Here is a 12,137-nt window from a genome sequence, read left to right on the forward strand (position 1 = left end):
ACCCTGGGCGTTCGGGGTGTTAACATTATTTTTCTTAGTGATTATTCTATCGATTATCTTTTCGATTCAGAATAATGGAGAAGCCTTCATATATATACTCTATTAATAGTAGAGTTAAAAAAGAAATACGTATAGTCAAACAAAAAAACAGTGCTAAAGGGTTGAAAAGGCTAAACGAATAAAAAAAATATTTTCTCCAGTTTCTCATGTGTTTATGAGGTGCCAGTACGTCATTAGACCCCTTGGTGTGGTTGTTATGTGCAAGGATGTCTTCTCTTTGTATTTAGGGTTTCTTCGTGGAGGCTGAAACATGGACAGTCAAACGTGCCAGACCCCCTCCTGACCCCTCCCCCTTTATCATACAACAACAGGTCTGGGTGTGGCTTTAGTTCAGGTGGATCACCACCATTACCATCCAACAGGCAATCCAGGCATTTTAACAAATACTGTACACTTTTTTGAAAAAAAACTTCCTCCTTATATAATAATAATAATAATAATAATAATAATAATAATAATAATAATAATAATAATGCATGATGATCATGTTTTAGGGTGCAAAAAAAAATCATGGCACTCCATCTTTAAAATTAATAATACAATTGCTCTAGTTATAGCGGGCAATAAGGCATAAGAGTTATTAGCCAGTGATCCTTCTACGAGTCCGGGGTCTGCAGTGCTCTTAACCCTAGAACACCAACACCAGCAAATAGTCCAGGCTGCTTCTCAAGCAAAAAACATACAAATACAATGAGGACCAAGAGGGACCTCATTGAGGGACCTCACCTTCGGTCTTGGTCCCTCAAAAAGTGTTGCCGTGCAGGTTATTTGAATTTGTGATGGCGGTGTGTGTCACTGTGTGTAGAGGGGGCATACTCTACTCTACAGCGTGTTAGTTATAAGCCATCTCCCCCTGGTTAGTTTGTCTTTTCTGTGCTGCAAATGGCACACACACACACACACACACACACACACACACACACACACACACACACACACACACACACACACACACACACACACACACACACACACACACACACAGGGGTGCTGCAGTGACGGAGCAGGTGGCATATAGGAGCATGTGGTCTGAAGCAGCCCTATAACATTACTCCTCATCAGCGCTGTCATAAGGTGGGATCAGACAGGTGCTCAGTAGGCTCGCAGCACCCCTCCCCCCCACACACACACACACACACACACACACACACACACACACACACACACACACACACACACACACACACACACACACACACACACACACACACACACACACACACACACACGGCCCCAACACTGGCCTTAATACATACACACAAACACGTAATCACCCCTCCCCCTCCTTCATCTGATGGCCTCTAGGTATTACAGTGGTTTTGTGTGTGTGTGTGTGTGTGTGTGTGTGTGTGTGCGCACGCGCCTCCAGGTCACTCTAGGCACAATGAAGAGTGAGTCTGTCAGAAGGCACCTGTTGGCCAGCTGTCAGTGTCCAGTTTCAGCTGACAGGGTGATGGTGGGTGGATATCCATCTATCCAGCCATCTATAACCATCCATCCATCTATGAATGTGTCTGTCTGTCATCCATCTATGAATGTGTCTGTCTGTCTGTCTGTCTGTCATCCATCTATGAATGTGTCTGTCTGTCTGTCTGTCTGTCTGTCTGTCTGTCTGTCTGTCTGTCTGTCTGTCATCCATCTATGGATGTGTCTGTCTGTCTGTCTGTCTGTCTGTCTGTCTGTCTGTCAGCCACTTATCCATCCATCTAGCCATGTATTCATCCATTTAGGAGAGGAGAAATGAGGAAAGGGGCGAGTGGAGGGAGGGCGGAGATGGAAAACACGGCTCCTCGTTTGATGCAGATCAATGGGTCGTAGATACTCCATGATACATTACCATCTCTATAGGAGTCCTGATGGAGGGGAGGGGAGGGGCGGGGAGAGGCGCCAAATAATGGTAGGGAGAGATGAAAATGTAGGGCACCGAGAGGAGAGATATGAAGAAGGGGAGAGATGAGGAAATGGACTAAAGGAGGTGATGGCTTAGCTGTTTTCCAAGGCTGGCATGATCACAGAGTGACAGAGAGTGAATGCCATGTCATATATATAGGCTGCTAATTGGAATAATACAAGCAAAGAAGAATTAGGCGATTCTTTAATGATTCAACCTGTAACAAATAATGAGACAATAATTTTATATTCAAAATATTGAATTATTGTCTCATTATAATTTTCGAATTATATGCACAATAAACAATAATGGTTGTTCTTGATTATCTCAAACCTGCCGACCTGAGTAGCCCAATCTGATCATCCGATAGATCAAAAGGTGGTTGAGTCGACAAATGGATGGATCAAACTCCTGAGCCATGGCCATCGAGGGCGAGAGAAGTAATGAGAGAGAGATAGATATAACATATCGTTAGTGGGTCGGGGGCAGAGGGATAAATTGGAGGAGAAGGGAGAAGTGCGGAAGAGGGAGGAGAGCTAATTGTGATGTGGGGCTCTGCTGCACGCAGGGGAGGGGTAAATGGTCCCTATGGGTACTACTAGTACTACTACAGCTGTACCACTGCTTCTGCTACAAGGGGTTGTACGCTGAAAAATGATGCCGAACATAATTCTACACAAAAAATGTGTGAAGAGGAATGATATGAGAAGTTATGTACACAAATCTCCAGGGGAAATGGCATGCTGGTAACAAGGAGTTGCAAGGAGAGATCATACGTGATGATACTATAGTTGCAGATGTACACGCAGAATAATAGTTTGTGTTCTGAGTCCAATACATTTTAATTCACCATTAACGTTTGTGTGTTTAAAATTGGCATATTCTGCTCAAGATTCTACCCATTATATTTAAGTGAAATAGACATTTCTGTTCAGTTCAGTTTAATGTAATAACTATAATGTCTCAGTCTGTTAAAGATACGCATTAACATGAATATAGGATATTAACGTGTTAATTGTGCAGATCATTACGGGTAGATATGGTAGTGGATTCATGCTCGTTCACACACTAATTCCACACCGATTAGGGATTTCTCTGCCGCATCTAATCCAAAACAGGTGTAAGCGTCTTTTCATATACATCTGATGAAGAACCTCCGTACGGAGAAACACAGAACAGAGTGCATGCATCAGTGTAGACTAGAGCACTGTTTCCCACCCATTTGTGTGTCAGGGACACATTTCTATGGGTCACAGGTTAAAATAAATCAAGAAAAACAGAAAAAACTGAATTGGATTTTTTAAATTGGAAAACTAATATTTAAAGAAATAGTGAAAATAGCTGATCTACAAGCTCATAACATGGCACAAAGCAGTGGTTATACTATAGTAGACAATGTGCAAGGCTGCACAAACTTTGATACATAATATGTATCAAAGTGACCCCAGGTGTGATGATGACGACATCAACAACAACAGAGCATCTCTCTGTTGGGGGAGGGAGAATCACAGAGAGACAAAGACAGGGACAGACAGAGACATAACGAGAAAAACAAAGTGTAGATAACAACAACAGGGTGTACATAATAATAGCCCTCGATGATGACTGTGCAAGGTCACAGGTCACAGGTTAATGGCGCTTTCGTTCTGCCACGTGCAGCCGTGCACGGAAATCAAGACCGAGACAAAAATAAAGAGAACAAAGAAAACAAGCAGGCCTACACTCCAAGAGCCATATGGCCATTAATAGTCCAATACTGTTATGTATTCAATGTTAACGTTTAAGATTAATTATAGCCTTGATCTAATAGCATTACGAGTCATTTTGCACGTGACGTGCCAAGTCAACAACTTAATCATAAGTTAGGTATTCAGGCCCTATACATGCAGGCCCTACATACCGAGTAGTAATTGTTCCCAGAAAGTGTACAAACTTGTCCTGTAATACTTTCAGAGCCGGAGAGGAACGAAAACAGGATTTTTACATTGCAAGAGCCTCACACTTTAATGAGAGAACAGTCTTGTTATGGTTCAAAATAGAACACTAGTTGGAATCAACGCTGGATGTTTGGGCTGTAAGCATGCACTGTATGTCCGCATGCATGCGTTTGTTTGAGGATGTCCTTTCACATTACAGTATGTGTCTGGGTGTGGGTGGCTGAACAACTTAAGGAGGTGGGGGGGGGGGGGGGGGGGATCAAACAACACAGAGAGAGAGCAGCAGGAACACCATTAAGAGTTTTTCACAGTAATAAATCCTGTGCTTGAATTAATGAGATTCAAATCATGATGAACCACTCAGTTTCAATCATTGTTGCACCTACACAGAGAGAGAGAGAGAGAGAGAGAGAGAGAGAGAGAGAGAGAGATGCAAAAACATTGAAATACTGCTGTCAAACTTCAAAAGTATAAAGCTTAACGTCTCCTATATGGACGTTTATCTCTGCCAGAAAATGCACAATCTTCGTATAGTTTCACGAGATAGTAATTACTCAAAGTGTTAATGTAACACAGCTCTGTTTACACCTTTATTTTATTCCTATGTATATACAATATTTATTTGTACATACATTGTTTTCTTAATTGTCTTGTTCCACTTTTGCTTTGGCAATGTAAATGTACGTTTTCTCATGCCAATAAAGCTTCTTTGAATTTAATTGAGCGAGAGATCATTCATTTGGTGTTTTACATTGGGCTGCCATCTAGTGGTCATTCAGTGGTCATTCATTTATTAAGTTTTCCTCAAATGGAAAACATCAAACAATGCATGAGTTTGAGTTTATTAGGATAGATTATCTGATGCATTATGCAATCTTTATCTTCCTGGGGTCCACACATAACATAAACATGACATTAAACAAGACAATTACAAAATAGTGACAAAAGTGTTGTTCTGCAGAGCAGAATTAAGACGTCTAGCAGCCACTAATTATAAGAGAGAGCATTTGCATTGACCCAGACACGCTCCATAACAACAAGCCCTTTAGCCGAACAAGCCCTTCAGCCTGCTTTTAGCCCTCATAGACAGAGAAATGCCCCCACGGCGGCCCTGGGCCTCTGTACAACTAGAAAGCCCAGTGACAGGACTAATTAAACCAAATAAATTAGTATAAGAAAATTAAAAGAAAGCTACCTTAGTTGACATACTGTGCAACTACCTTGAAATAGCCTATTTGAAACGGCTGTCAAGTTCAACCATGATTTGACAAAAATTCCACATTGCTTTGTTCAAAATACCTAATATCCAGTTCCAGTTTTAATCTTCAATTGTCTTAATCTCTAGAGACAGTAACACAGGTGTTTGAAATATATCCCACACGTTTCAATCACTGTCTCGTCGATGGTGGTCTTAATTCCCTTAAGCCAATCTTTATATATTAGATATATAAATACTAGAATACTAGAATGTACTTTGCAATTTGTAACATGTACTTCAGTACTTTGACACAGCAACTTTCACTGAGTAATATTTGACCAGGACTGAGTGGTTGCGTTCTTTGTCCAACGTTGGCATTTAGGCATGTATGCATGGCAACGGTTTTTGTTGTGACGTTTGTGACATCAGACCAGACCTCACTGGTCATAAAGGAGTAGGTAACTTAAAAGTTACATTTGGATATGATGAAAGGATGGACCACTAGATGGTGTGTGCTGGCTTTACTTCTCCTTTTGGGTGTTGCTGGAGGAGGACGTGCCGAGACAGCAACATCGAGTGACTGCATTTGTGCGAGCCGCGTGCATGGTATGCGGCTGGAGAGAAGCGACAAACCCGCCTCTACCACTGACGATGGAGTCATCAAGGTGACTGAGGGGAGTACTGTTCAGCTACGGTTCTACGGAGTGCAGTTAAACTCGTTAACGGGGACGGGAATACGCTTCACGGAATTCATGGAGAACGGGGTTAGTGACAACGTAGACACGGCGAATGGGACTTGTGTCGATTTCACTAAAGATATCAGCATCGGAGACTTTATGGAGGTCAGTGGTGCAGGAACGACAGGAGTTGTTAGTATACAGATTAAACCGCTTCGCAAGAATGAGTTTGAGAAGGAATATGCACTGTGCACCAGTGTAGATGGGAGCAGGTGGGTGCTCATGGGAGAGAGTCATGGCAGGATCCTGGTGGTCGAAGAGAAGAGTTCTTTTCTTCCCTTGTGGATGCTGATAATCAGCATTCCCTGCTTGTTTGTACTGTCCGCTATATTTAGTGGATTGAACCTGGGGCTTATGGCATTGGATCCAATGGGGCTCAGAATTGTCAAGAAATGTGGAACAGATGAAGAGAAGAAATATGCTGAAGAAATTGAGCCGATCCGCAAAACAGGGAACTATTTGCTCTGTTCCCTCCTTTTAGGCAACGTCTTAGTGAACACAACACTTACCCTTCTGCTTGATAGTGTTATAGGCTCTGGGGTGGGTACAGTGGTCGCCTCCACCATTGGCATTGTTGTCCTTGGTGAGATTTTACCCCAAGCAATATGCTCTCGCCACGGACTGGCCGTGGGAGCCAAAACATTACCAATAACTAGATTTGTTATGTTTCTGACTTTCCCTGTGTCGTACCCTGTCGGCAAGCTCCTGGATGTCTTACTGGGTCAAGAGATTGGTACAGTCTACACTAGGGAGAAGATTGTAGCAATGCTTAAAGTGAATGCGCCCTATAATGGACTTGTCAAAGAGGAGATGAACATGATGATTGGAGCCCTTGAGTTCAGGACCAAAACTGTAGAGGATGTCATGACGGCTTTGCCTGATTGCTTTATGATTTCAGTAGATGCACTACTAGATTTTGAAACCATCTCAGAGATCACAGAGAGTGGATACACACGCATCCCAGTGTTTGAGGGTGAACGGACCAACATTGTCAACATTCTGTATGTGAAGGATCTGGCGTTTGCTGACCCTGATGACAAAGCCCCTTTGAAGACAATCATAAATACGTTTGAGCATACCCTACAATTTGTCTTACATGACACAAAGCTGGATGCTATGCTGGAAGAGTTCAAGAAAGGAAAATCCCACTTGGCCGTTGTCCAGAAGGTAAACAATGAGCGGGAGGGGGATCCCTTCTACGAAATGGTGGGATTGGTCACTTTAGAGGACATCATTGAGGAGATCATTAAGTCAGAAATCTTGGATGAATCGGACCTTTACATGGACAACAGCAACAAGAAAAGGGTGAACCTCAATCGGCATAAGCGTGACATCTCTGCCTTCAAACAAGACAGTGATAGCCAAGTGAACATTTCTCCACAGCTGATGCAAGCAACACAATGGTTCCTGGCCAATGCGGTGAGCTTGTTCAGCCCTTCCCAGATCATTGAGAAGGTATTGGTGAAGATCCTGCAATATCCGCAAGTTATCCAGGAGATCAAATTCGATGGAAAAGATCCCCCACCACGGCACGTTATCTACCAACGTGGTAAACCTGCGGACTACTTTATACTAATCCTGCAGGGCCAAGTGGAGGTGGAGATAGGCAAAGAAAACAAAAAGTTTGTAACTGGTCCATTCTCCTACTATGGAGAAATGGCTCTTAACGTGTCAGTCGAATCCCATTCTCCTGATACTCCAGAAAGCAGCTCCGTCTATGGTAGCAAAACGCCAATCACAGTCCCCCCCTTCCAATACACAACCGATTTCTGCATGCGTGCTCTCACAGATCTGCAGTTTGTTAAGATCACTCGTGCCCAGTACCAGAAGGGTCTTCTAGCATCCAGGATGCCATCCAGGGCGTCTCCGTCACCTGCGGTCACCCCATCTCCAAGTTGTCCCCAGTCCCTCCTTCAGCCTACACCTCCGCCCACCACAACCCCTTTAGATGTTTGCATCAACATGCCCAACAGCTCTGTTCACCCAGAAGAGATTTGACAGGAAGCTGGAGGTGAGTATGAGCTCACAGAGGTGTGATCTCTCCTTTGTGGACATAGCAAGTGAGAACGACAATCGGTCGTGGGCGATATCCAATGTCAACGAAGAGCACACTCCTGCATAATGCCAGCCAGAGCCAGTTGCTCATAATGCGTTATAAGCTCAGTTATAATGCTTTGTAAATGTGATTATAACGCGTTACTAGTACCAGCACTTATAAATTATATTATAAGTTATAATACTTCATGATCCTTGTTACAGGTTGTTATGCATAAGTCAAGTGTTAATGTTCGCCAACCTTAATCCGATCGTTGTTTCCGCATGTCGGTCCTATGGTATGTCTGATAAGCATGCGCACCCCGCCCGCTGGCCTAGTGGTCCAGGCGCATGCCACATATAGGCTCTGGCCTGACATCGCGTCGCTGCGTCGCGTGTTCGAGTCCCTTTCATGATGACCTTTGCTGCATGTCTATCCCCTTCCCTCTCTCTCCCTCTCCTGTCTGTCTATATTCTATAACTATCAAGAAAGACACAAAAGCAACAAAAGAAATCATTATATAACCGACCTTCATATAAAGTCTTAATAAAGCTAACGTCTCCTATATGGATGCATAACTATCTCTGCCAGAAAAGGCATCTTTTATAGTTAATGTAACACAGCTCTGTTTACACCTTTATTTTATTCCTATTTATTTATACATACATTGTTTCAGCTTAATTGATTGTCTTGTTCCGCTTTGGCAATGTAAACATACGTTCTCATGCCAATAAAGCTTCTTTGAATAGAGAGAGAGAGAGAGAGAGAGAGAGAGAGAGGGGGGGGGGGGTGTTTGGTGTTTTACATTGGTCATTTACAGTGGTCATTCAATAGAACTGTTTATTTCCTCAAATGGAAAACATCAAACAATGTATGAGTTTGAGTTTATTAGGATATCTCTCCATTATCTGATGATGCATTATGCAATCTTTATCTTCCTGGGGTCCACAGACTCCACACATAACGTAGCCCTGAAACATGACTGCCATGATGATTATCATGACACCTCGTATGAAATACGAGAGTCATGAACCATGGCTACACATAACGTAAACTGTAAACATGACATGAAACAAGACAATTACAAAACAGTGACAAAAGTGTTGTTCTGCAGAGCAGAATTAGGACGTTTAGCAGCCACTAATTATAAGAGAGAGCATTTGCATTTTATAATCGACCCAAAGGGGAAGTGACCCAGACGCGCTCCATAACAACAACAACAACAACAACTATAAAGCCCTAGCCGAACAAGCCCTTCAGCCTGATTTTAGCCCTCATCGACAGAGAAATGCCCCACGCGGCCCACACAGCTGGTTCTGGACTGATTAAACCAAATAAATTAGTAGGCTATAAGCAAACGAAAAGAAAGATACCTTAGCTGACACACTGTGACAACACCAGAGCAACTATCTTGAAATAGCCGATTTGAAACAGCTGCAGGTACTGGTACTTCCACTCTGATTTTCTACAAAAAATCCACATTGCTTTTTTCCAAATACAATAAAAGGCGATTTCCTTACCTTGTTGTCTTAATATCCATGGATATTACTGCAGTTTCAGTTTTAATCTTCAATTGTATTAATCTCTTCCTTTTATTTATGAAGACAAATTAAAGGCCTAGACAGATTATCAGTGTCACGAAGGTGTTTGAAATATATTCCCACACGGTAACAGGTACGCGCGCGCGCGCCACACACACACCAGACAGTAAACATCATGATATACCGGTACCGACTCCAATTAGTTTAGGCATACCATATTCTGAATTACCAAAAAGAGGACACATGTGCGCGTGCACGTGCGCATGCATGTCGTGCATGTGCGGTTCTGTTTTAATCAAATTAATTTGTCAAAAAAGTTTGGCTCCTAAATTTGATCAAATATGCTCTATATTAGTTATGTATTTATTTAAAGCAGTGGCTCTCAAAGTGTGATCCAGGGACCCTCATGGTTCCTTGAGGGGGTTCCAAATTGACCCATTATAGGTCTGTAACTCTGAGAGTGTAACACATGGACCCAAATGGAACCTTACAGGTCTGTAACTCTGAGAGTGTACAAATGGAACCAAATCATGGACCCTTACAGGTCTGTAACTCTGAGTGTACTAGTACAAATGGAACCAAATGGACCCTTTTATAACTTTTAACTCTGATACTGTACAAATGGAATCAAATGGGACTCTTTAGTAATGGGGGTCCTTGAAATTAAAAAGTTTAAGAACCTGTATGCAATGGCTTATCTCTTGTAAAAAGAGAGACCAGCCTATTCTCCAAACCATTATCTTATGCTTTGCTAGGTTGTACAAAATATTGGGTCAATTTAATTTGCAGGACTCAGAACTTTTATTTGTGACAGACACATAGTTCCTTTGCAGACAATACAATCTGCTTCTCATTGGTCAGTCACAAAGCTAAGAAAACAGTAGCCTACTTTTTCTGCATGTCAATGATGATGAGATAGTTCTTTGGCATTTCAAGCTTTCCTCACGGAGAGCACAACAGTCTATCTGCAGCCAGCGAGCCTTTCTCTGCTCTATGGCCGGGAGCTGTCAGCGAGCAGCGCATGCAGAGTTATGAATAATACACATTCCGGGGTTCGGGCTGAAAGTCCACCTCTAACAGTGTTTTTCCACTACGAACCATCAGTGTTGGGACCGTTACTTTTAAAAAGTAACTAGTTACTTTACTGTTACTTAAATCAAAAAGTAAAGCGTTACTTTGAGTAACTTTTTCGTTACTTTTCGGCTCGGCTCGCCGGTGCCGGTTCCGGCGAGCCGCCCCGCATCCAAAACACTTGGTGGAGAAAATATGCTATTTCCGTGCTCAGACCCAGGGACATGGGGACACAGCCAGCCAGCCAGGGACACACATAGTTGTCTATATAGGAGTGGTTGCACCACTCAAAAAGAAAAACGGGCTCCCACTTCCAGGCCATTCATTCATGCCTTCAGTTCAGTACAGTGATAATAATACCAATACCAGGGGGGACTGGTGTTGATTTTGATGATGCTATGTAGGCCTATCAATACATATTTATAGCAAACAACAAAAGGCAACCAACCAACCAACCAACACAACATGAGGGTTCCAGTTCCACTGCTCCAGTGAATGTTGTATACTGTGCAGATAGGCTGAGATAGCTCATAGCTGCTCTTATTGGTGGTGGTGGCAATACTCATATGAGTCTGGATTTATAAACAAAGTAAGACCAAAACCAGAATTAATATTGGATTATCAAAAACACACGCGCAAAGTCTCTTTCAGTATCTGGCTGTCTCTCTCTCGCTCAAAAGTAGCTATAGCTACGCACACTGTCTCACACACACACACTCACAGACCATTCAGACCAATGTGTATTACAATGTGTATTACAATGTCATCTGGGCGTCCCCCCACTTCTAAATGGTCAATTAATCATTGTAAACCCTGTTTCTAAATAGGCTATACACATCTGCACCCTACATGTTTTGTAGTGCGCACGTGCACGCAAATGCTCGTGCATCTGGGCGTCCCCCCACTTCTAAAACTAGCACTACACTGCCTGCACGTGCTCCACATGATCACAGAGTGGTTTGCCCAATGTACTTTCATAAGTCATCTCCTCAACCTCTGTAGACTGAAGGTGCATGTTGTATAATATAAGAGCATCTTCATTGGAAATTGTTAAAGGTTACCTGCCATCATCAGAGAACAGAGAACAGGAGCAGATGTCAGAAACGCCAAGCTTTCTCAAGAAGTGTGATCATGAGGTGGAAATGTTCACAGGTTTCTCAATTAGTCTGAACTATATTTCTGTGACTCATATATTTTCAGGCTCCTGAGGTGACTTAATCTTATCACACAATACAGCAGTGGTTTTCATTAGTGTTGTATTCGAGACCACCTAAAGCGAGACCAAGACAAGACCAAGACCTAGGAGGGTCGAGACCAAGACCGCTGCGAGCCTAGGGGGCCGAGACCAAGACCATTTTTCCCTCTTATTTGATAGGTAGGCTAGCTTTTCATAAATTATATTTATACTTAGGCTGTCTGCTGTCATGAAAGTTTATAGTTACACGGTTTGATACACCGTTGACTAATGCCCAGCATAAATTATTATTATTAGTATTATGCTCTTATTATGCCATTATTCTATTGTTTCAATAACATTGCATCTGTATAGAGGTTGTTTCTGTCCTCCAGTTGTTTACACTCAAATCGGTGTGAAACTTCATGTTACATAACATTTTTACATAGGCCATATAGTATTTGTAATAAGCAAATACGCTAAATAGAGGTTC

General features: G+C 42.5%; 1 protein-coding gene across 1 annotated transcript; it reads left to right on the top strand.

Annotated features, from left to right (window-relative positions):
- Positions 1-5,571: 5,571 nt before the first annotated feature.
- On the top strand, positions 5,572-7,821 carry LOC310874742 (metal transporter CNNM4-like; the record flags this gene model as incomplete). The annotated part of the gene is made up of 1 exon (XM_083787606.1): positions 5,572-7,821. One exon carries the CDS (start codon positions 5,572-5,574, stop codon positions 7,819-7,821), a length of 2,250 nt encoding a protein of 749 aa, XP_083643732.1.
- Positions 7,822-12,137: the final 4,316 nt, after the last annotated feature.

The sequence above is a fragment of the Protomyctophum parallelum genome (genome assembly GCF_964188405.1).
Source record: "Protomyctophum parallelum genome assembly, chromosome: 17".
Classification (NCBI taxonomy): domain Eukaryota; kingdom Metazoa; phylum Chordata; class Actinopteri; order Myctophiformes; family Myctophidae; genus Protomyctophum; species Protomyctophum parallelum.